At 35.8% G+C, this 26,639-nt stretch overlaps 1 protein-coding gene across 3 annotated transcripts in view; it reads right to left on the bottom strand.

The window, feature by feature from the left end:
- UBA6 (ubiquitin like modifier activating enzyme 6) overlaps window positions 1–26,639 on the bottom strand; it is an 80,061-nt gene that overhangs the window by 34,131 nt on the left and 19,291 nt on the right. For all 3 annotated transcript variants that reach the window (XR_009540303.1, XR_009540302.1, XM_060148081.1), the window contains exons 5-12: window positions 23,731–23,825; window positions 23,093–23,204; window positions 10,807–10,887; window positions 8,423–8,545; window positions 6,500–6,623; window positions 2,952–3,055; window positions 1,356–1,418; window positions 343–419 (exon numbers count right to left, since the gene is read on the bottom strand). Coding sequence is in view for 1 of the 3 variants with exons in the window: in XM_060148081.1 (XP_060004064.1) it covers window positions 343–419; window positions 1,356–1,418; window positions 2,952–3,055; window positions 6,500–6,623; window positions 8,423–8,545; window positions 10,807–10,887; window positions 23,093–23,204; window positions 23,731–23,825 (779 nt within the window). In the remaining 2 variants the exon portion in view is untranslated. The remainder of the gene's footprint in view (window positions 1–342; window positions 420–1,355; window positions 1,419–2,951; window positions 3,056–6,499; window positions 6,624–8,422; window positions 8,546–10,806; window positions 10,888–23,092; window positions 23,205–23,730; window positions 23,826–26,639) is intronic.

The raw sequence follows: 26,639 nt of genomic DNA, 5'->3' as shown, positions 1-26,639 counted from the left end.
AATACATTACTTCAAAATTACATCAAAATCATGCTCACCTAAGAACAGTATATAATGTTTAGTTTTAAATATACATGGCAAAAACTTTTTGCAACAATACCAGGAGGTAAAAAATTCTATAGCGGATTCATAATTTAATAATTCTCAGATTTTTTATTTTAAAAAGTTATAGCTTTTGAAGACTTCAAAATAGGAAAATTCTTATTTAGTATAACTCCATTTTTATAAATTGATCTCTCCACTCCTACCAGAAAAAAGACCAGGTCAGAAGTGTTTATACAGTTTGGTGTATCTAGTGGTATTACAATTTAAAAAAAAGTTATTTCAAACAAAGAACATTACCCAGTATTTGGCTTGCGACTATAGTTCTCCTGAAACTGGTCCAAGGCAAGCATGGCTGAGTGAATCTCTAAAGGTGCCTATTTAGAACATTAAAAATTGGTCAATATTTATTGAGTGTGTAATATGTGTCAGGCACTGTGCTAATGCTTTTAAGACATTATTTAATTTAATCATTATAATAAATGTATTAGCTTATTACTATTATTATCTTTATATAACAGATAAGGAAGCTGAGACTTGACTTCAAGGCCATAAAGATATATTTAAACAAAGATCTAAGGTTTTTTTCCCTCTCCCGTTGCGGAGCACAGGCTCCGGACATGCAGGCTCAGCGGCCATGGCTCACAGGCCCAGCTGCTCCGCGGCATGTGGGATCTTCCCGGACCGGGGCACGAACCCGCATCCCCTGCATCGGCAGGTGGACTCTCAACCACTGCGCCACCAGGGAAGCCCAAGATCTAAGTTTTAATCCCAGGCTCTACGACTAGTTTTTATTAGGTTATCCATATGAAACAAAGTATTACCAACTGAACATAGGAAACAAAATGTCTGTACAAGAGCACCGAATTCTTTTTCTTTATTAACATTTACAAATTTGGAAATTGTTAATATCGAATATAATTCTTTACTTATCACAAATACATTCACTGCTACAAAACTGATCCAGTGATTTAAAAAAAACAGAATAAATGCTTCCAAAGTTTTTATGGAAGAACTATGTATTATATAAAACTCTACATGGTTCAGAAAATCTTTTAATATGATCACCTTTGCATAAATTAATGAAACCACCTTTATACTATCAAACATGGTATATCATTATAAAAGTAAACCTTTTTCCTATTATTTTAACATTTCCATTATATAAATTCCTATTTTTAATCCTTCGGCATCAGCTCTAGATACATGAATACAACTTTTATTTTTAAAAAATCCGACAGTCTGACAGAAATCTTCATAATCCCTTACCAATCCCCACCCACCTTTCTCAAACCTGCACAGCATTTATTTACCTCAGGTTTGCTAAAATCCGCAATAAGGCACTTTGGATGTTTTATCTGCTTCTCTAATGGTTCCTAACAGAAAAAAACAAAACAAACAACAGAAAAAAATCCACTATTACTTCGGAGCAAGCACATGACTACTTGACAAACTACACAGAGCACTAAAAGCAATGGCTCCCTCCCAAAGGTCTGAAATAAATAAGGTTGGGCTAATATGTTTTAACTGAAATATAAAATAGCTACCATTCACTGGTTACCCCTTTTCATATTATCACACTTTATTTTTTTAATGTTACATGCAACTAGATAACCTGCTCCAAATAGTAAATTTGGGAAGAATTGGTACAAAGATTTGTAATACTTGAAAAAATCTATAATCTTAGTCAAAGAGCTACCACATTTTTTTGATACCAAGTTATCAGGACTCGTTATGCCTGACATAACTTGAATAAATACCCAGTTAAAATTTTCTGTGTGGAGCAAAGAACACACCAAGGCCAAAAAACCCAACCAACACTCCACCACCACCTCTGCCCCCCCAAAAAAACAAACCCAATCTGAAATTTACTTGAGGCATAATTAAAAATTGGGGTAAATGGCAAGAGGAAGTAATGCACAAATCTTCCTACAGCAGATTTGACTAGCTGTAGCATTTTAATCTGTTTAGCTCTAACTTTGGTTTGAACAAAACCTTGTAGAGGACTTTAGTTAATAATTGTTCTGGAAAAGAAAAGGCAGTCAAGTTAAAACCTTGAGAACTTGCAAGAAAAAACAGACTTATTAGACAGCTTATGCTGAGAAGTGGCTTAAGGATTTAAGCAGCAAGAGGCTCGCTGGTTCCTTGATACAAGTAGCCTCTACATTCTCTCTATACGGATACTTACCTTTCCTTTCAATGCCAGTTTATGGGAATTATTTAACATTTCTAACATATTACACTATTTCTTTTTTTTTTTTTTTCTTTTGCGGTACGCAGGCCTCTCACTGTTGTGGCCTCTCCCGTTGTGGAGCACAGGCTCCAGACGCGCAGGCTCAGCGGCCATGGCTCACGGGCCCAGCCGCTCCACGGCATGTGGGATCTTCCTGGACCGGGGCACGAACCCGCGTCTCCTGCATCGGCAGGCAGATTCTCAACCACTGCGCCACCAGGGAAGCCCCTACACTATTTCTTGAAATCCAAAACATTAAAAATTTAAAAACCTGGATTAACAAATATGATAAATAAAAGAAATATTCCTTTTACTTCAAAAATGTAAATAACTGAGTAATAAAATAGAACATATACTGAATCAATGCTTATTAAATCTTTCAAATACATATTAATTATATCTTTTGTCTTAGGAAGTAATTATAAGAAGTATAATCAACTCTTTGATGATTCACAAAGGAGTAGTTCCTTTGTGAACTATATGGATGGGTATTGTAGCTGTAAATTTTTTTGCTGCTATCAGTTTATTTCCATAGATTGATTCCATTTTCCTGAAAGTGGGTACAAATTAAAAAACAAAATCTGTTCAGCCTTTGAATTACTTTTATTGCTTTTTTTCTCCCTGCCATTCTTCTGTAAAGAAACATTTTTTTAATCAGAAAAAAAAAAATACTTACAAAGCAGAATGTTTTAGGAGTCTTAACTTGAACAGCTATCCCTCCATGTAAATAAGGTTCCAGTTCTCTAGTATCACCAATGCTAAAAGAAAATGGTGATACCACTAAAAGGAGGAAAAAAGAAAACCATTACATACTGATGTAAGTATTTAAATTTGAAGGTTTATCATCATAAAGATGTTAATTTTTCATAGTTTACAAAATTAAGATCTCAGTATAAATCATTTTATTTGGTGGTGGGTGGAAGTGTGGGGAGCTAGACAGATTATTTTTCCCATACAAATATAAGGACTTAAGCAAAAATGGCCAAGAAAACTTGGAAGGAAAAAGAAGGAATGAGAGGTGCTTATTATTAGATATTAAAATACTTTATAAAGACTCAATAATTAATATACTGATACTTTTTATATATATAATTCATAATAATTAAAACTGTATGATACTGGATCATGAATAGACTGTTTGTCTATTCAATGAATAGACTGTTTGCCTAGACAAACAGAATAGATTATTCAGTAACAGACCCACAAAGGACACAATTAAGGTGGTACCTCAAACCAGCAAAGAAAAGATACTCAATAAATCTTTTGGAAAAAAAGCCATCTGGGAAAGTATTCCAAATGGATAAAAGTTTTAAATATCAAAAACGATGACAAAAAAATTATTAGATAAGAGCATAGGAGAAAAATTTCTTTAAAACTTTGCAGTAAGGAAGGTTTTCCTAATTATGACTCAAAATAAAAAATTGAAAGCTTTGACATCATATACACATAGAGCCATCACAAGCAAAGTCAAATGCCAAACTAGAAAAAAATTTTTGCGACTCATATTAAAAAAAAAAAACTCAGCAAACATGCCCTATATATTAGGAGTTCTGGGGAAAAATAACAACTCAGTGAGAAAGTGGGCAAAGGACAGATGATTCACATTAAAGGAAAAAGAAATAGCTCTAAAACTTAAGAAAAGATACTTAATCTCATACATAAAATGTAAAATGCAAATCAAAATTATACTATACCACTTTCAATCATACAGGAGACTATTCTACAATTACTGATGTGAAAAGACCATCTAGATGTTTAATTTAATGAAAAGGCAAAGGGTAGCTCTAGTCATAATATGTTACCTTGCATGTAAAAATGCATAAGGAAACCTGGAAGGGCACACAATAAACTAAGAGTAGTGGACAGGTAAGAATGAGTGGGAGCCATAGGTGCGCAATAAAGTTTTCACTATAAACATTTGCCTTCTTTTTTAAAAAAATTAATTAATTAATTTATTTTTGGCTGCACTGGGTCTTCATTGTGCATGGGCTTTCTCTAGTTGCGGTGAGTGGGTCTACTCTTCATTGCGGTGCATGGGATTCTCACTGCGGTGGCTTGCCTTGTTGCGGAGCACGGGCTCCAGGTGTGCAGGCTTCACTAGTTGTGGCATGCGGGCTCAGTAGTTGTGGCTCGCGGGCTCTAGAGTGCAGGCTCAGCAGTTGTGGTGCATGGGCTTAGTTGCTCCGTGGCATGTGGTATCCTCCCGGATAAGGGATCGAACCCGTGTCCCCTGCATTGGCAGGCGGATCCTTAACCACTGTGCCACCAGGGAAGTTCCCCTTCTATTGTTTTTGAACGATTTGCTTATTCAGAAAATTAAATTAAATAAACAAGGTTTATATATTAAGTAGACAGAAAAGGTCAGCAGAGTAAACATCAAACTTAGCTGCTGTTACTTCTGGAGTAGAGGGGAGGTCTGAACTAGTACTCATTTTTAACTCTACCTAAACATAAATACATATATATATCTAGAATAAGCATATATTGTTTTAGCTATTTAAAAATGTTTTTCAAATAACAGAAAATTACTTTAGAGCAGTAAGTACCAACTAATAAATGTTAAGAAAAAAAAAGTTTCATAAACTGCTACTCTATTCAAATATTCTCTCTCTGCCCAAAGAATTTTTGGTACAAAATGTGGGTTTTATTTTCATTCCTTGATATCCAGTGGCTTCTCCTGTTAATATATACATATAGCCTCAAGATGCAGATCCAGCACCACAATCCACCATTGCATGGCCCCCAACACAACAAAGGATAATCCTAAATAGTTGAGTCAATTTTATGCAAAAACAGATAAAAATTCTTTAATATCAGTGATCTCAATCTATATTTTACATATTTAGATACAGTCTGGGAAACATAATCCAACAGTTTTGTTACCAAAGATTTTTTTTTTAATATTTATTTATTTGGTTGCGCCGGGTCTTAGTTGCAGCAGGTGGGCTCCTTAGTTGTGACTCGTGGACTCCCTAGTTGTGGCATGCAAACTTTTAGTTGCGGCATGCATGTGGGATCTAGTTCCCTGACCAGGGATCGAACCCTGGCCCCCTGCACTGGGAGCAGAGTCTCAACCATTGTGCCACCAGGGAAGTCCCCAAAGATTCTCAAATATAGATCCAAAGTTGTTTTGGTATAAAGAGTTCGTAACAGGGACTGATTTTTTTTTTTTCTCTCCTAAGGATCCATCTCGTAGTCATTAAAAGAAAAATAAAAGTAATCCATTTACTAGTCTATACACTAATCACATAATTATACTTTTAGATGCCCTAAAGATAAAACTGAATCACTCTCAACTGAACAGGTGTAAACATGCGGTCTCTGAGTTACAAGACATCTAGCAATGTCTTTAACTCTTTTAAATATGGCTGGAGGAAAATCACAAACTACGCAGACTAACGCTGCTATAAATTCATTATTTTCAACTTCAAATGGATCCTAAATGAAGCCTGATGATTTTTCGATTTTTTAAAATGTTTATTCTCCTCAAATCTCTGGCCTTACCACCTTACCTCTCCTTTGGGTCATGATTTCATCTCAGTCCACTGACAAAACAGATTCCTACAGCTTCTTGCCAATAAATCCACAAATCTGCCTGCAGTAACATCCATTCATCCCTTTATCCAAGCCACTGGACAAAAACATGTATCTTCACTTGAATACTTCACTGTCACCTCACCCAACAAGCCTAGACTGTACTCATTATCTCTCTCCAAAACCTGCTCCTCTTCTTGCACTCCCTAATGTGTAAATAAATAAGGTGCCAGAATCTTCGCTCACCTACCATAAAGTTTTCTCTTAAATGTCTTAAGACTCTTGCTATCTCAACTCCCACTGTCACCCCTGCTATATCTTTATATCTTTAAGTTCCTTGAATTCTATCTTGCTTCTTACTGTTTGTCTCTGCACAGAATATTCTTTTCATCATCTTCGTAAGCCAATGCAATCAATTTTAATCAAGATACCCTGTCACCACTGCTGCTGTACCAAAAGTGAGTAGGTTTCCTTGCTAAGGTTAGAGTTCCCAGAATGCCTTTTCTCTCTTTATACCATCACTGCTGAATGTTAGTATCCCCTCACTTGGATTAAATGTCTTGAGGCCAAGAATTGGATCATGTCTGTCTGAGCTGATGGTGTGTTCTTGACACTGAGTATAGTGTCTGAACTGTAAACATGCTGAATAATGGATAAGTATAAATGAATTAATAAAACACATAAACTTACCAGTTATTTGTTGTGTAGATCCATTTAAGCCTGTCATTCCATTAATTTCTCGAAATGTTAGGAATTGTCCTGTTTCAAGTTTGTGAGGACGATTTTCAAGGCAAGTGACAATGCCAGGATTAGCCTAGAAATAAGAGTAATATACTAAAAAACAAGTCCATGTATTCCTTTTTTGTACAAATTCCAAATCTCACACAAAAAGGAACATATTATCATAAAATTCTCAAAATAACCAAAATTCCAAGCCATTCTTCTCCTTCCATATTAAAAGCAATGCTTTAAAGAACTGTAACAAAATAGTGACTTATCATTTTATTATGTGATTTTCAAACTTATTTTATTATGAATGTTTAAAATATAATTTCTATGTTTGGGGGAAACAGATTCCACAAGGGAGTTCAAATATTTCACAGATGCAAAGATTCTTGTGATTTATAAAAACATTCAAAGTGACTGAATGGTAAGTTTCAAAGTCATTCATGACAGACTCTGTACATAAAAGATGAGTCTAACTTTGAAGATCAAAGAAATATAAGAACAGAGGATGGAAATTTAAAGCCAGGAAAGTGGTAGTTTAAAGCTTATCCAACACTTTAAAGCAAAGAAATATTATGTATCCCTGCTTATCAAGATAAAAACAGGAAGGAATTGGCTTAACTCATCTAAAAGGTGGATGAGATAGGTCAGACACCAGGAAATTTCCTAACTGCATATAATCCATCACATTGCTTGAATAATGTGATAATAATTTAATTTACATAAAACCTAATGGAATTATAATTCTCTCTTTCATAAGTGTGTAGATTCTAAAAATTCTCTTGCTGTTTAAGGGTTTGAGAAATACAATTATGATCACAAACATGTGGATAAAATTAATGTAATGTGGGTTTACTAATATCTCAACAAGAATAGAATTCATAAGGACTTTAAGGAGAAATGATTTACAGATAAGTTAAATGGGAACATTCATGATATTTGTCTAATTTTTTATGGATAACCTTCATATTTCCTACACTATTCAATAAAAGACAATATCAGTGCAATACAAGATCTCTTGGAGCTTATTCTAACTCTATAATATTCTTAGGGACAAACTAACAATAACTAGAGAAGGTAAAAGGCTGAACAATAACCATTCTGTAAGCAAAGAGATACACAAAATGATTTTTCAATGAAATTTTTCTTAAAAAGGGGTGAGAAAGGCAACATTACACTGGCTTTAAAAAGAAAGCATAAAGATAAAATCACAAATACCATTCAGTCAAAGTATATTATCATTTCCTTATGTTTGGTTTCTTTTGAGCTTTAATGTAAATTGATCATTAAGAGTGCAAATAAAGTTAATGATTTAGGCTAAACTACAGAAAGAGTAGTAAAAATGGATCATAATAATTTCTCCAATTCTTTCAGGGAATAAAAAATTAAGCTTGCATGATATTAAGAGAACATGGTTAGAAAATTCAGAGTTTTTGATTTGAAGGTTAATTAACTCTTAAACTTTTCTCATCCTCCAAATAATGTTTTAGAAATATAACAAATTAGAAAAGCTTTTGTTTATGATGACTTAAGTGTTCATCTTCCTGGAGTCAGAGTGTTGGGCCAAGAGACTTATGACATACTTAGTACATCTATGATCTGACACAATCAACAGTTCAGTAAACACTGACTCACAATTCATGTCCCATAGGAACATGACAGAAAACAAAATTAAAATTAATGACATAAGCAAATGTTCATCAATTGTTAAAAAATGTTAGATGGAATCCAGAATACTCTCTTAATATTCTAACTTCAATTTTAAACAAATAAAAAATACTGCATATTACAATATTTTGCTAATATCACCTTTTAAAAAATAGTTTTCACATCAACTTAAAAAAATCAATCATATACATATACAATAATATATGTATATAATCATACTTGCGTTATATTTGAAATGAAAATCTCTTTTGGTTCCTCTCCTGTTGTATCTAAAACTTCAAATTCGTCACCGAAATCACAAAACAACCGTGACCAAATTCCATGTATATCTGCACTGATGAACTGTGAAATGAAGAAACAAGTTCAAGCTTACACATTTATATAAAGGAAAAAAACCCCTCAACTGTCTTAGGCCTTTTGGTGACAATTTTATTTATAATTAAGCATATTATTTGAGGTATAAAGTGACCACAAATATGATAATTTGTTTGTAAACTGGTTTTGGAATCAAGGATTTTGATATTTTGGACTGGATATCTAGTGTTAACAAAATTAGAAGCAACATCAGCACACCATCATTGTACATTCTATAATTTTTAAATAACAAAAATTCGTGCCTTGCCTTAAAAATCAAGCACAGAATATAAGAAAGATAACTTGGTTTGACGGTCTAGCAGTGAATTCTTACCTTTCATTTTAGAAAAGAAGAATGGAGTGTCCATTCACCAAAAGCGGTAGAGTTGAAGGAAAATAAAACAGCTAAAAACTCAGAGTGGCGTCAACAGGAAAGGGGCTGAGGTACTAACAGTGCACATCGAAATTATGAAAGGTAAGAATCAGATTCTTAAACACAATCATAAATGTTTTATTGAAAGTGATTTTTATAACATTCTCCAGTCTAAGAAAATGTAAAGAAATTATTTTTGTGCTCAGTTAGTTTTAGACATACTGATAATAAAGAAAAATTCTTAATCTGTAACACATATGATCCTGTATAAGGTGATATTTTTCTAACAAAAACTAAAGCCAATCATATTTGGGCATAAGAACGTAGCCCATTAAAATAATTTATACCATCTATTATATGAGGTAGTGAAATAGCTAACAGAAGACTACCTCCTACTTGATCATGCACTGCCTTTACTATCAAAATAGGTACCTACAGCACTTTTTATGAGACATAAAACTGAGAAGAAATTTATAAGCTTTTTTTTTAAGTTTAAAAGCTGCAAACTCAAGGACAATTTCTTTCTTTGCAAAACAACTTTAAAGTATGAATATATGCATCAATCACATAAAGATTTTACTTTACAACCTTGTGTAATTATTTTGTAAAACTTTTTTTTTTTTTTTTTTTTTGCGGTACACAGGCCTCTCACTGCTTGCGGAGCACAGGCCTCTCCCGTTGCGGAGCACAGGCTCCGGACACGCAGGCCCAGAGGCCATGGCTCACGGGCCCAGCCGCTCTGCGGCACGTGGGATCCTCCCGGACCAGGGCACGAACCCGTGTCCCCTGCATCGGCAGGCGGACTCCCAACCACTGCGCCACCAGGGAAGCCCTATTCTGTAAAACTTTTGTGTTCTGTTCTAAGTTTACTGACTACTCTGTCTTATTCATCTACTTAATTTAATTTGTAAAACACCACAAATGTTATACAGAGTATAAATATGCTATGTAAGTATCACAATCCAAAGATTTTCAGCACATCTATTTTATACAGTATGATGATAGTTTAGTGCCTGTCTCAAAGGAACAAACAGCATTTTCCTTTTGCCAAAGGAACAAAGGACCCCACGAAGGAGGTGGAGTTAGTAATATGTATGCAGTTGCAGGGGATGAATTATGATTTTTCCCATCTAGACCTCTTTCCATTCTTCTCAATGTCATCACTACTTAACAATACCTAATTACTCTGAACAAAAATCTAGGAGTTATTCTTTATCATTCTTTCCTTCACAACTCTTATTCATCCATTCTCAATCCCATTAGTCTGTTTTTACAAAAGATACCTCGAATTCAATGACTTCTCACACTCTCTATTCCTATCAAGGCACAAGTATCTCTCACTTGGACTACTTACTGCATTAGCCCCTAACTGGCCTAGCCACCTCTACTCTACTGTTACAATTCAACAGTTCTCTTTTTGGTTTCACGATCCCTTCATATTCTTAAAAATTACTGATGACCCAATTAGATTTTATTTATGTGGGTTATACCTACTGATATTTACTGTGTTAGAAAGTAAAACCAAGAAACACTTAAAAGACAAGAACACACACACATTCAATTAGCTGTCAGAGCAATATCACCACATATCAAGTAGACTTTGTAAACTCTATTGCACCCCATAAGAGAATCAGAGTGAAAAAAGCAAATAACATTTCAGTAATATTATGATAGTTTGACTTTGCAGACCCTATGAAAGGGTCTCAGGGACCCTCAGTGTCCTTGGACCACACTTCGAAAACCAAAATTAAAAAGTATTATTGATTGTCCTCATGTAAAAAGTTTCTTATATAACTCACTGAAAAGCTATAAATTCTAATACCGAAAGTGCTTTTCCTTTGGTAAACTATGTGTCATTATTAAGTGATACTATTACCTTTACTGGAGGGCACTGAGAACGGCAAAAGTCATTGATCTTCTTCTGCAATGATAGTTTGATCTCAGTCAATACTACACACTGTTGAGAAGAATACAAGAATTAAAGATTAAAAAATAAACAATTATTTTGGTAATGTACAACTTCTAAATCAGAAGCATTTCAGTTTGCACTATGCTAAAAATACCTTGTTTTCTTGGTAAAAAATACTATCGTATTGTACTCCATTTTAAGGTCAATACCTTCAGAGGTACAGAGTAGCAAAAGTAAAAGTAACATATACAGTCATCTCTAGGTATCTGCAGGGGATTGGTTCTAGAACTCCCTATGGATACCAAAATCTGCAGATACTCAAGTCCCTTACATAAAATGTCATAGTATATACAGGACAAAACCTGCCCACACTAAATTCAGTTATCATCACAATTAGAAGCAAACCTTAATATCCTATGTGGCATTTACACAACTCAAATGGTTGGAGGGTTTTTTTTTTGGTTTTTTTTTTTCCGGTACGTGGGCCTCTCACTGTTGTGGCCTCTCCCGTTGCGGAGCACAGGCTCCGGACGTGCAGGCTCAGCGGCCATGGCTCACGGGTCCAGCCGCTCCGCAGTATGTGGGATCCTCCCGGACCGGGGCACGAACCCGTGTCCCCTGCATTGGCAGGCGGACTCTCAACCACTGCGCCACTAGGGAAGCCCCTTGGAGATTTTATTTTACCTGTTACTGCCATGGAAATGCTTAGTCATCAAAATATTAATTAAATGCTAGCTTAAAACAATTACATTTTCAAAGATACATTAGTTGGCTGAGCTTTCTTTTACTTTTACTTCAGAGATTCAACAGATTCACAACATTACAACTTTTATTTATGACAGTGCCACCAAGTTCTGTTATTTAAGATAGCAAATTATAATTTTCAATGCTTACTTTAATTTTTTATCATCACCCTGTGAGATAAGTAGAGAAAGTTTTATAATTAGATTTTATCATAGCTAACTTATAAAGGTCAAATATTTTCTTAGGGTCATTTATCTATCAAGTGGCAAAAGCAGGTTGACACGCTCAGTCCAGAGCTTTCCTTACTGCTGGTTTCCATGAAATGGATAACTCAGTTTCACTACAAATAACCAGGTATGGATTTAGTTTTATCTAGCTTAGAATAGGGTGTGATTCCTACAGAGCGGTAATCCTCCATGGATCTCTTACTGTTTATGTATCTCTCACTGGGTATGCCACGAATGCAAGGCTCTGACCATTCTTTACGTGGGCTGTTTCTCAGGATTGTATTTGCCTTGTGCAAACTTGAGAAATGAGGTAATGTCTCCCTCTGGGACAAAGAGCAAGCTTGTTCACTGCTTGCTATAAAACAGCAAGTTCCCCAAGCTCAATGTTCCTTTCCTCTAAAGGAACCCACTACATGTGAAGGCATCCACTGAGCCCTCTGCACTGCACAGGTGGGATTTGGAGGAATGCAGGAGGAAACAAGGCAAATATCATGCTCACACATTTACCATGCTCTAAGTAATAAAGTCCTTAGTCTCTGATCCAGGAATCTCATGTTTTCTGCCAGCATCCATGAAACTGTAACAGGCTAACTTACTGGCTTGCAATTAGGGTAAAATCAAATCCTATTAGACCCAGTACATACTGAGTCTAATTTGTGTTTCATCAATGCTAGAAAATTCTCAACCATAATTTGAATATGCCTTTTTCTAGAAGTCCAATCTCACGAATTAGACCTTTTTATTCAAGCTCTCATTTCTTTTAATTTCTCTTTAGTATATTCTCTTATTACTGTGAGCTGTAGTTTTTATTTTTAGATTTAATTCTATTTATTTATTGTGGCTGCGTTGGGTCTTCGTTGCTGTGCGTGGGCTTTCTCTAGCTGTGGCAAGCAGAGGTCGCTCTTTGTTGCTGTATGCAGGCTTCTCATTGTGGTAGCTTCTCTTCTTGCATAGCACGGGCTCTAGGCGCAGGGGCTTCAGTAGTTGCAGCACGTGGGCTCAGCAGTTGTGGCACATGGGCTCTAGAGCACAGGCTCAGTAATTGTGGTGCACAGGCTTAGATGCTCTGCAGCATGTGGGATCTTCCCGGACCAGGGCTCAAACCCCTGTCCCCTGCACTGGAAGGTGGATTCTTATCCACTGCACCACCAGGGAAGTCCCTGTGGTTTCACGAATCTCCTCCGCTCTATCTTTCGATTTATTAATTCTTATTCCAGTTGCATCTATCCACTGTTTAACATATTCATTGTTTTAATTTTTAGGACTATATTTTTCATTTCTAAAAGTTCCATTTGGTTATATCTGCCTGATTGCTTTCAATAGTGTCTTATTTTCCTGTTGTATATTTAATCCCTTCTTGTAAGATTTAGTCTGTTTGAACATCTATATTTTATAGTCCCTATCCAATAATTCTATTGTCTGAAATTCTTGGAGGTTTAATTCTATTGTTTGTTATATCCACTGACTCTTGATCATGCTGAACTGCTTTTTCCTGTCTTATTATTTTGTATTATGAACACAACCTCATAGGAGCTTTACGTATTAGAATATACTGTGGCCTGGTTGAGGGTATATGCCTCTAGATCTTCTGTTTCTGTCTGGCATTCCAGCATATCACCAGCTTAGTACTACGCTTTTTGTGTGTGTGTGTGTGTGTGTGTGTGTGTGTGTGTGTGTGTGTGTGTGTGTGAAGATATTTATTGTGTACAAGATAGTTTACTGTCTTTTTCAAATTCTAAACCCTATATAATTCATTCACTCATTAGGCTAAAAGAGGCCTTAAGAAGTTATTCAATATAAGCTCCTGAATGCAGGCAAGTCTACATGATAATGTGCATAGAAGTAAAATCAAGACTTAAAATCTTTAAAATCACAAGGCAACTTCACAGCTTTCTCAATCACACTTGTTTCAAGACATAACAATCATCTCAAATATGTTATACACAAAAAATTACTGATCGGACATTCACAAAATATGCTTTGAATGAAAATAACAATAGCAACAATTCACTCAGAGACACCTATATGGCAAAAACTATACCATAATACGAATCAGAAATAAGAGTTTAGGGTGAAAATTTGAAAAAGGTACAAATTTAAGGGCTGATAACCTAACTTTTCTTAAACTTACTGCTCTCTGTCTCCAAAGTTGTACTATATCAATGACAGTCTTCCACAGTGCCTCTTCTCTATAAAAGGTGAATATACCAAAACCAGTCCAACTGGGTAGTCATAGATTGTAACTAATGCAAGTCAGTTTTGTAAGGTGTATTCGATATTCCATCTACATAACCAGGAACTGTCTTAAATAATAACCATCCTATATTTAACCACAACCATAAATCTCATTCTGAATCAACTGAAGAAAATGCCCCAAAATTCTGATTTAATTCTATTTGAAAACCAATTCATTTCCATATAAACCATTTTTTTAAAAAGCTGGAATAACATTCTGAATTATTCATAATCCTGGGAAATCATTAACTTGGGCAGTGGTTGGAAACAGCATAAAAGAAATTATCACCCAACTTCTCTCACCCCTTATGTAAGAAAGAAATATTACTTTAATAGTTAAGAAGGCAATGAATAGGCTGACAAGGGCCCATGGTCTATGGATGAATCTAGAGATGGAATTAGGGAATGGGACACCAACTTGTGTTGAGATGTAGAATCTTCAATATTTACCAAATCTTATCCAGAGGTAATACCTTTGCTGGCTTGTCTTTCTTTTTTTCTCTCTGGTGAAACTATAAATTCTGAACTACCAATGCTCAATTTCTGTGACATTTCCACCACTGACACTGGAAAAAGCTTTGTTTTACAAAAAAATACACAAAGTACATTTTTCTGAGAAGCAGATGAACAGCTGGGGTATTCTGTGGATTTTTTTTTACCACAGCTGCTAACAGCCATTTGCTTAACTCTGCAACAAAAGCGACTTGAAAGAAAGACGTTTCCACAGTTTAAGGAAAAGAACCAGACCAAAAAGGATAAGGGAAGCTGATGGAGAAAACTGTAACTTCCAAATGGTGAGGTCCTTAGGTTAATGATGCACTAGACTTACAGTCACACATTAGAGTTCACTCAGTATGACACACACTAGGTCCATCCACCTCACTACAAATAAATCAATTTCATTTCTTTTTATGGCTGAGTAATATTCCATTGTATATATGTGCCACATCTTTATCCATTCATCTGTTGAGGGACACTTAGGGTGCTTCCATGTCCTGGACAGTGTAAATAGAGCTGCAATGAACATTGTGGTACATGACCCTTTTTGAACTATGGTTTTCTCAGGATATACGCCCAGTAGTGGGATTGCTGGCTCATATGGTAGTTCTATTTTTAGTTTTTTAAGGAACCTCCATACTGTTCTCCATAGTGGCTGTATCAATTTACATTCCCACCAACAGTGCAAGAGGGTTCCCTTTTCTCCACACCCTCTCCAACATTTAATGTCTGTAGATTTTTTTGATGATGGCCATTCTCACCGGTGTGAGGTGATAGCTCATTGTACTTTTGATTTGCATTTCTCTAATGATTAGTGATGTTGAGCATCCTTTCATGTGTTTGTTGGCAATCTGTATATCTTCTTTGCAGAAATATCTATTTAGGTCTTCTGCCCATTTTGGGAGAGGGTTGTTTTTTTGATATTGAGCTGCATGAGCTGCTTGTATATTTTGGAGATTAATCCTTTGTCAGTTGCTTTATTTGCAAATATTTTCTCCCATTCTGAGAGTTGTCTTTTCGTCTTATGTTTTCCTTTCCTGTGCAAAAGCTTTTAAGTTCCATTAGGTCCCATTTGTTTATTTTTGTTTTTATTTCCATTTCTCAAAGAGGTGGGGTCAAAAAGGATCTTGCTGTGACTTACATCATAGAGTGTTCTGCATATGTTTTCCTCTAAGAATTTTATAGTGTCTGGCCTTATATTTAGGTCTTTAATCCATTTTGAACTTATTTTTGTGTATGATATTAGGAATTGTTCTAATTTCATTCTTCTACATGTAGCTGTCCAGTATTCCCAGCACCACTTATTGAAGAGGCTGTCTTTTCTCCACTGTATATTCTTGCCTCCTTTATCAAAATCTATGTGCATAGATTTACCTCTAGGCTTTCTATCTTGTTCCATTGATTTATATTTCTGTTATTGGCCAGTACCATACTGCCTTGATTACTGTAGCTTTGTAGTATAGTCTGAGGTCAGGGAAACTAATTCCTCCAGCACCGTTTTTATTTCTCAAGACTGCTTTGGCTATTCGGGGTCTTTTGTGTTTCCATACAAATTGTGAAATTTTTTTGTTCTAGTTCTATGAAAGATGCCAGTGGTAGTTTGATAGGGATTGCACTGAATCTGTAGATTGCTTTGGGAAGTAGTCATTTTCACAATGTTGATTCTTCCAATCCAAGAACATGGTATATCTCTCCATCTGTTTGTATCATTTTTAATTTCTTTCATCAGTGTCTTATAATTTTCTGCATACAGGTCTTTTGTCTCCTTAGGTAGGTTTATTCCTAGATATTTTATTCTTTTTGTTGCAATGGTAAATGGGAGTGTTTTCTTGATTTCACTTTCAGAGTTTTCATCAGTAGTGTATAGGAATGCCAGAGATTTCTGTGCATTAATTTTGTATCCTGCTACTTTACCAAATTCATTGCTTAGCTCTAGTAGTTTTCTGGTAGCATCTTTAGGATTCTCTATGTATAGTATCATGTCATATGCAAACAGTGACAGTTTTACTTCTTTTCCGATCTGGATTCCTGTTATTTCTTTTTCTTCTCTGATTGCTGTGGCTAAAATTTCCAAAACTAAGTTGAGTAACTGGTGCGAGTGGGCAACCTTTTCTTGTTCCTGATCTTAGTGAAAATGGTTCCAGTGTTTCACCATTGAGATCAATGTTGGCTGTGGGTTTGTCCTACATGGTCTTTATTATGTTGAGGTAGGTTCCCTCTATGCCCACTTTCTGGAGATTTTTTTTTTTTATTTTCTGGAGAGTTTTTATCATAAATGCATGTTGAACTTTGTCGAAAGCTTTTCCTCCATCTATTTTTTTCTTTTTTTCTTTTTTTGCGATACGCAGGCTTCTCACTGTTGTGGCCTCTCCCGTTGTGGAGCAACAGGCTCCGGATGCGCAGGCTCAGTGGCCATGGCTCACGGGCCCAGCCGCTCCACGGCTTGTGGGATCCTCCCGGACTGGGGCACCGTGTCCCCTGCATCGGCAGGCGGACTCTCAACCACTGAGCCACCAGGGAAGCCCTCTCCATCTATTGAGATAATCATATGGTTTTTCTCCTTCAATTTGTTAATATGGTTTATCACATTGATTGATTTGCATATATTGAAGAATCCTTGCATTCCTGGGATAAACCCCACTTGATCATCGTGTATGATCCTTTTAATGTTCTGCTGGATTCTGTTTGCTAGTAGTTTTTGAGGATTTTTGCACCTATGTTCATCGGTGATAATGACCTATAGTTTTCTTCTTTTGTGACATCTTTGTCTGGCTTTGGAATCAGGGTGATGGTAGCCTCGAAGAATGAGTTTGGGAGTGTTCCTCCCTGTGCTATATTTTGGAAGAGTTTGAGAAGGATAGGTATTAGCTCTTCTCTAAATGTTTGATAGAATTCACCTGTGAAGCCATCTGGTCCTGAACTTTTGTTTGTTGGAAAAATTTTAATCACAATTTCATTTTCAGGGCTTGTGATTAGATAGTTTATATTTTCTATTTCTTCCTGGTTCAGTCACGGAAGGTTGTTACTTTTGTAAGAATTTTTCGTTTTTCCAGGTTGTCCATTTTATTGGCATATAATGGCTTGTAGTAATCTCTCATGATCCTTTGTATTTCTTCAGTGTCAGTTGATACTTCTCCTTTTCATTTCTAATTCTATTGATTTGAGTCTTCTCCCTTTTTTTCTTGATGAGTATGGCTAACAGTTTATCAATTTTATTTATCTTCTCAAATAACCAGCTCTTTGTTTTATTGATCTTTGCTATTGTTTTCTTCATTTCTTTTTCATTTCTTTATGGATCTGATCTTTATGATTTCTTTCCTTCTGCTAACTTTGGGTTTTTCCCTTCTTCTTCCTCTAATTGCTTTAGGTGTAAGGTTAGGCTGTTTGAGATTTTTCTTGTTTCTTGAGGTAGGATTGTATTGCCATAAACTTCCCCTTAGAACTGCTTTTGTTCCATCCCATAGGTTTTGGGTCGTCGTCACTTGGTTATTTAGTAGCATACTGTTTAGCCTCCCCACGTGTTTGTATTTTTTACAGTTTTTTTTTCCTGTAATTGATATCTAGTCTCATGCCATTGTGGTCCGAAAAGATATCTGATACAATTTCAATATTCTTAAATTTACCAAGGCTTGATTTGTGACCCAAGATATGGTCTATCCTGGAGAATGTTCCATGAGCACTTGAGAAGTGTATTCTGTTGTTTTTGGATGGAATTTCCGATAAATATTAGGTCTATCTTCTTTAATGTATCATTTAAAGCTTGTGTTTCCTTATTTATTTTCATTTTGGATGATCTGTCCATTGGTGAAAGTGGGGTATAAATATCCCCTACTATGATTGTGTTACTGTTGATTTCCCCTTTTACAGCTGTTAGCATTTGGCTTATGTATTGAGGTGCTCCTATGTTGGGTGCATAAATATTTACAATTCTTATATTTTCTTGGATTGATCCCTTGATCATTATGTAGTGTCCTTCTTTGTCTCTTGTAATAGTCTTATTTTCAAGTCTATTTTGTGGATATGAGAATTGCTACTCCAGCTTTCTTCTGATTTCCATTTGCATGGAATATCTTTCTCCATCCCCTCACTTTCAGTCTGTATGTGTTCCTAGGTCTGAAGTGGGTCCCTGGTAGTCCGCATATTGTTTTTGTATCCATTCAGCCAGTCTATATCTTTTGGTTGGAGCATTTAATCCATTTACATTTAAGGTAGTTATCAATATGTATGTTCCTACTGCCATTTTCTTAATTGTTCTGTGTTTGTTATTGTAGGTCTTTTCCTTCTCCTGTGTTTCCTGCCTAGAGACTTTCCTTTAGCATTTGTTGTAAAGCTGGTTTGGTTTGCTGTATTCTCTTACCTTTTGCTTCTCTATAAAGGTTTTAATTTTTCTGTCGAAACTGAATGAGATCCTTGCTGGGTAGAGTAATCTTGGTTGTAGGTTTTTCTCCTTCATCACTTTAAATATGTCCTGCCACTCCCTTCTGGCTTGCAGAGTTTCTGCTGAAAGATCAGCTGTTAACCTTATGGGGATTCCCTTCTATGTTATTTGTTGTTTTTCCCTTGCTGCTTTTAATATTTTTTCTTTGTACCTAATTTTTGATAGTTTGATTAATATGTGTCTCGGTATGTTTCTCTTTGGGTTTATCCTGTATGGGACTCTGAGCTTCCTGGACTTGACTATTTCCTTTTTCATGTTAGGGAAGTTTTCAACTATAGTCTTCAAATATTTTCTCAGACCCTTTCTTTTTCTCTTCTTCTTCTGGGACCCCTATAATTCAAATGTTGGTGTGTTTAATGTTGTCCCAGAGGTCTCTGAGACTGTCCTCAATTCTTTTCACTCATTTTTCTTTATTTTGCTCCCTGGCAGTTATTTCCACCATTTTATCTTCCAGCTCACTTATCTGTTCTTCTGCCTCAGTTATTCTGCTATTGATTCCTTCTAGAGTATTTTTAATTTCAGTAATTGTGTTGTTCATCACTGTTTGTTTGCTCTTTAGTTTTTCTAGACCCTTGTTAAATGTTTCTTGTATTTTCACCATTCTGTGTCCGAGATTTTGGATCATCTTTACTATCATTACTCTGAATTCTTTTTCAGGTAGGTTGCCTATTTTGTCTTCATTTATTTGGTATTGTAGGTTTTTACCATGCTCCTTCATCTGTAACACATTTTTTGATCATTTTTTTTTTTTTGATGGGTGGGGTTGTATTCCTGTCTTACTGGTTGTTTGGCCTGAGGTGTTCCAACACTGGAGTTTGCAGGCAGTTGGATAGAGCTGGGTCTTGGTGCTGAGATTAGAACCTCCAGGAGGCCTCACTCCGATTAATATACCCTGGGGTTTGAGGTTCTCTGTTAGTCCAGTGGTTTGGACTCAGAGCTCGCACTACAGGAGCTCGGGCCCAACCTCTGAGATAGAAACCAAGATCCTGCAAGCTGCAGGGCATGGCAAAAAAAAAAAAAAAGGAAAGAGAAAAAAGAAAGATTAAAAAGCAGTACAATATCAAAGAATAAAAAACAAAATAAATTTAGAAAGATAAAAAATATATTAGGAAAAATAAAAATATAATTGAAACAACTGCTAGAAGGTAAAATAAAACCGTAACAGAAAAAGAAAGGGGCAGGGCAGGGGGAGTGGAACAAGCCAAAAGAAGAGAACAATAACAAGTATAAAGAATAAAATAAAATTAGAAAAATAAAAGATTAGAAAAAATAAAATATAAATGAATGAACAACAGTGAATCAACAAGGTAGAATAGAACTTCAATCTAAAAGAGGAAAAAGGAAGAGAGGAAAAAAATGAAGGAAAAAATAGCCTTGGCTATGGGGTCGGAGTTTAGGCAGGGATGGAACTTAGGCAGGCGTGGGGTTAGGGTGGGGCGGGACCTAGGCTGGTGCGGGGGGTGACGTTTGAGCATGGGGCCGGGCCTAGGCTCAGGACCCACACAGCTGGAAAAGGCCTTGGGGGCGGGGCTTAGGCAGGGTGACGTTCAAGCGTGGGGAGGGGCCTCTGCTTAGGACCTAGTCTGTGGGGCTTCCTCCCGTCCTCATATATGTCCGTGGTCCACCACCGGTGCTTGGTAGGTGCCCTAGTTGTGCAGAGACACGAATTCTGCATCCTCCTAGTCCACCATCTTGATTCCACCCTCTGCCGAGTACCTTCTTGCTTCAGTTTCTGATATATCCATTTCCCCGGGCTATCGGGCAGGCTGGCTCCTGACTGGTGCACACACTCGCGCTGGTGGTCACGAAGACCGGAATTCTGCACCTGGAGAAACTTTTCGGCCGGCCGGGCAGTCACAGGGAGGTGGACAGGGGCAGTACTATGTTTTATGTTAAGTTCTCAGCTTGCGAAATTTTAGAATACAACGGATTATAAAGTTTATTCCAAACTTATGTGAGGGCAGGCCTATCGTTATGAACTCCCAGAGAAGATTTTTTTTTTTATTCAGAGCTCAAAAGAAAACAGACAAGCTTCTTGTTCTGATGGGCAAAGATTGCTCTCCTACACCCTTTCATTAAGGGTGTAGCTTTCTGAGGTTCCAGAGAGCTACAAAAGGTGGTATGTCTCAATTACACTTTTCCATCACATATAGACAAATTTTTATTGTTTTTGTGTGACCATTAATTCACAAGAAATGTGGTTACTGATACAGGCAAACCCTGTCCCTGAAAATGACCACAGCCAACAGTTAACTGGTCTTCTGTTAGCTACCTATTCATTTTTGGTCTCTGAGCACCTCCCTTACATATTCTGACCTCATGTAATCATTGAAAAGGAAGTCTATTAAGCAATTCTATTGTAGACAGTCTATGAAGCATCTCTGTAGCAGGATGGATTTCAAGCTATCCAGTCAAGAATGGAAGTCTACACTGATTTTTAAGTGGGTGTGATATTATGATTATAGTAAGAAATATATATTTTGGTCTTCATCCAAGGTTCCTGCCACATAGCTCCTACCACACTTGTAATTTCCTATATAAGAGCTATAGGTGCATCTTTTGTTATAATATTTAGTTTTGTCCTATTTCCTGAAATAGCTTCAGAGTGATAAAGATGAAGTGAATGTCTTGTTATTCATAACAAGCCCTTTCAGCCACATCTGAGTTTATGTTAATGAGGAGACTTTTGGAAAGCCCCTAAGGATGGGGGCTGGTTGTTAGAGGAACCAACCTTAGGATGTGAGGTTCAGAACTTTCAGCCCTATCTCCCAGACCTCTGGGGCTGGAGACTGACTTAATCACCAATGGCCAGTGTGTTACTCATTCATGCTTACATAATGAAGCCTCCACAAAAATCCCTGAACCAGGAGCTTAAGAGAGCTTCCAAGTTTGCGAACATGGCATACCTGGAGAGGGCATGGGAGCTTGGCAACCCTTTCCCTATACCTTGACCTGTGAATCTCTTCTATCTGGCAGTTCTTGAGTTACAGCCTTTTACAAAAAACTGGTGATCTAGTAAGTAAACTCTTTTCCTGAGTCTGTGTGCTGCTCTGGCAAATTAACTGAACCTGAGGAAGGGGATGTGGAAACCTCTGATTTATAGCCAGTCCTCAGAAGCACAGGTAACAACCTGGACTTGAAATTGGAGTCATAAAGGGGTTGGAGGGTGTGGGTTCTTGTGGGACTGAGCCCTTAACCTGTGGAATCTAACACTATTTCTCCAGGCAGACAGTATCAGAACTGGATTAAACTGTAGGACACCAAGCTAGGTGTCCAGAGAGTTGGAGAATTGTTTGATGGTGTTGGGGGGAAAACCCACATGCATATAGTCACACAAGTGCCAGAAGTATTGAGATCTTAAAGAAACACAGGAGTGCTTTTCCCTAGATGATGGATAACATCATAATTTAATCACAGGGAAAATCAGGGTCAATCTAGTCACTTTTAGAACTTTCAAGGTGCTGAGAAATTTTGTTTTTATTTGTTACCTGACTTACACTGAATTGTTGGTCCACATTATTTACTTCCTTGTTCCTGGGTTATACATTACTCTCTGCCCATGGCCTTAGGAAGAGTATAGTGTGCTTTCCTGCTCCTTCACTTTGGGTTTGTCCATGTGACCTGCTTTGGCCAACAGACTATTAATGGAAGCAACACAAACAGAGGCTTAAAATGTGTTTGAATGGTTATACTCACTCTTTTGCATTTCTACTATTGCTATGAGACCATGTCTTAGGTAGCCTCTTGGTCCCAGAAGAGAGGTACATGGACCAGAACCCAGACTGTGGAGTTCAAGTTTAGCCTAGAACAGCAGAACTCAAACTGACATGCAGATGGCATGAGAAAGAAATACATGTTGCTATAAACCACTAAATTTGGGTAGTTTTCATGTACATTACTGTGAAAATAGCTGACCAATATATTTACTTTGTGAGTAGTTACTAGGCCCTTTCCCTAAAACGAAGCACTTGAAATGTATTAGTCTAAGTCTTTTTACCTGAAATTTTTTGAGCTGCTCAACAGACTAGGTTAAATTAGTTATACTATATTAATACATAATGATTTGCCTTGGAGTCTGTCAATAACATCTAATATAAAATGGAGTACCAACCTGGTATTTATGTAAGAAGGAAAGATCGGTAGTTTCATTTAAAGGAATAGAAGATGATGTGACATGAACATATGGATTTAATTCTGCAATACGTTGAAGTACAGCTTCAGCCCTAAAACAAGAAAAGAAAAAGAAAAAAGACTTTTACTACTCTTTTGTTCAATAAATATACTCAATCTTTCAAACTTGGACACTTTGATGACATCAGAAGAACGTGAATGTTACAAAATTTCATGGGAATTTAAACTGGAGAGGAATAAAAGAAGTTAAAACTTATTTTTACTACACAATCTTGAGATGTAGCACACTGTCATATTCCATAGTAAGTCACATAATCTCAAAGTGTACCCTTATAGGTCAATGCTCCTTAAGGCTCTTAATGATTCAGTAATAATAAAGACCTACTTAAACAATCTTAAAGAAATGCATTTCTAGGTAGCAATGTGAATGTATTAAATTTTTGACAAATATAAATAATTAAATGTCAACACTTACTTATCTACAGTAGAGTGAATTTATGGTTATGAGTTAAACAACTATGATTGAACTGGTGTTCTGGATACAGAAAATATTCTAAGTAACTACAACAGTAAGAAAAAAAAATCCTACGATAATACATCAAAATATCTTATCTTCACCTGTTTCTCATACTAACAACATCATCTTCACAGAGAAAGAAGTTGGTTCCTAGATCCCATGCTTGGCATTCTTCTGTATCATGAATTGTAAGTGCCTTCAAAAAAGAGAAAACTATCTGTTAAAGTCAGGAGTAAGACAAGGATGCTCACTATTTCTAATACTATTTACACTGACTTGGAAGAATTATCTAATTAGACAATAGAAAGTAATTAAAGTCCTAGTAATTGGAAAGGTTATAAAGTTAGATCCATTCACAGATGATATGACTATATACATCTGGAAACCCAGAAAAGTTCATGGAAAAACTACTTTATTTTTTTTATAACACAAAATAATTTTTTAATGCTAGTATATGATTTTTTTGGTAGAGATTACTGTTACACTAACTTGAATATAGCTTCATTATTCAACTGTCAACTGTGAAGTGAGATAAGACAAACGTTAAAAGCAGGGTTTTGATTACTTAACACAGTAAAATTGTAATTCCAAGTTACAGAGACGTTCATGTAACGATAGTTGTATACTGATGACAATAGAATAATACTTTCCACTTATGACATTTATCAATAACAATTCTCAATTAATTAAGTAAAAAATAATTAACATGATGTAATATTGTAATTCCAAATAGATATACTATACGCTTGCTGTAGGTGTGTGTATATGTACTTTATTTTTCAGATAGTACTGAACCCTAGTTGACTTTAAAAAAATGAATAAATTAGGCATATTACCATGCACTTACATCACCAGAGTGCCTTTACGCTATGTGAAAAACTACTTTAAAAAACAGTAAGAGAATTTAAGTTTAGAAAAGTAGCACACTATACAGATCAACATATATACAAAGATTTTAAAAATTCACATAAACTAACATTTCCAAACGGTCATGTTCTAAGTAAGAAAGAAAACTAACTGGAAAATATATTTTTAACTTATATTTCAAGCCACAAATCTTATAGAAAAAGGGGCAAGGTATATGAACGCAGAGTATACTGAAAAAGAAATACATAGGGCCCTTTAAAATATTGAAGCATGTTCAACCTTGCTCAAGAATGAAACACCTTTTCTCATTCATCAGAATGGCATAAATCCAAATTGGTGAGAGTGAAGTAAATCAGGCATTCTCATACATTACTGGTGGGAATATGAAGTAGCACAAAACCTCAAAGGAAAAAAAATTGGCATTCTTTAGCAAAATGACAAGTACATTTCTCCTTTGACACAGCAATCCCACTTTTAAGAATCTATCACAAAGACACACTGGAAATAATACAAAAATACATATGTACAAGACTCTTAGCTGCAGCACTATGTGTAATAGCAACAGACTGAAAATAATCAAAATGTCCACCAATGAGGAACTGGGTATAATTACGTATGATACATCAACACAACATATATTCATGCAGCTATGAAAAAAATAAGTGAAAAAATATATTTATCACTATGGAGTAATACCAGGATATGCTGGTATGTGATAAAAAGCAAGGTAGAAGTATGGCACTTTACCTAAGAAAGGCAGGTGGGGATAAATATGTACATACACACATACAGATTTGCATGTCTATATGTATGTATTTGCTTATATTTAAAAACAGATTAAAAAAAGAAGACAATCTAATAAGGGAAGGAGGAAATAGGGTAGAGAGATGCTAGACTTACCTGAATATACTTTGCTTTATAAATTTGACTTTGAATTATATGTCTCATATAATAATAAAACTAAATCAAATTAAAAAAGCAATCCCTAAAAATCCAAAGTAAAATGAATAAATGGACAAAACTATCTATTTGAATTTGTTGCATAATTACACAAAGGAATTATTTAAAGTGACTTAAGAAAGCAGTTAATTCGTCTGCCAAATCCAGATGGGATACTAAGGATAAAACAATTTATCTTAAACTGTTTTCAATAACCATATTGTTATTAATAATGCTGGAACTGTTATTCCAAAACTATGTCATAGATATAACAGGATATAATATAGGATAAAGCAAATAAGTAATCAGGTTCATGTCATTAAGACCCAAAACCTTATAGTAAGAGAAGAGATACAAATATAAAATCTAAGAAGTAAATAAGTAAATACCCTGTAATCCTAAACTTGAAACTCAGAAATTTCAGTGTTCATTCACAATGAATGTTCTAGCTCTGTCCACTGGTAAGACTTTATAGGCAGTGACAACCAAAGAATACTGGGGTAGTGTCAAAAGGACTCAAGGACTTCAAGAAGATCCCCCAAAGCAAAGATGAAACAATCTGAGCATCAATGACTCAAAACACATCAAATACGTTTAAATCCATCATGATGTTCACATACACACATACCACCCAAGTTTCACCTGTCACTGTTGAGGGATCAGAGAAAACCAGTGATTTTGAAAAGTAGTAAATAAAGGGGGAAAATCAAGTATTTATCTTGCCTTTTACACATGTACTAACTATATGTAGCGAAACCAAACAAGTGATGAATGGAAACTTTTCTAAAATATTATTCCCATTAATAAATGAAATAGAAATGACAGAAATAGAATATCACAGCCCCAATAAAATAATGATCTAGGCAGTGATCATTAATAGGTAGTAATAATCACAAAAAAAGATAACAGAATATTATTTCCTCCTGATGGGAGAACACAATATCACTTGTGAAGCAGTAGTGCCAAAAGAATCAAATCTGATTCTCTGGATATAACGACCAGTTTATAAGAAATACAGAGATGGAGGTACACGTGAAAAATGACCTGATTTCTTTAAAAAGTAAATTGAAAGAAAGAAAAAGAATCAGGGAAGGGAAACCTATTGATTCAAAGAAACCAAGTCCAGTATATGGACTTTACTTGGATCCTGATTAGAACAAAACAAATTTAAGAAAAATTCTTTCTTTAGACGACTGGGAAAATA

The sequence above is a fragment of the Lagenorhynchus albirostris genome, chromosome 4 (assembly GCF_949774975.1).
Source record: "Lagenorhynchus albirostris chromosome 4, mLagAlb1.1, whole genome shotgun sequence".
Classification (NCBI taxonomy): Eukaryota; Metazoa; Chordata; class Mammalia; order Artiodactyla; family Delphinidae; genus Lagenorhynchus; species Lagenorhynchus albirostris.
Note: the sequence above shows the minus strand (reverse complement) of the source record. Positions and strands in the feature narration are given on the sequence as shown.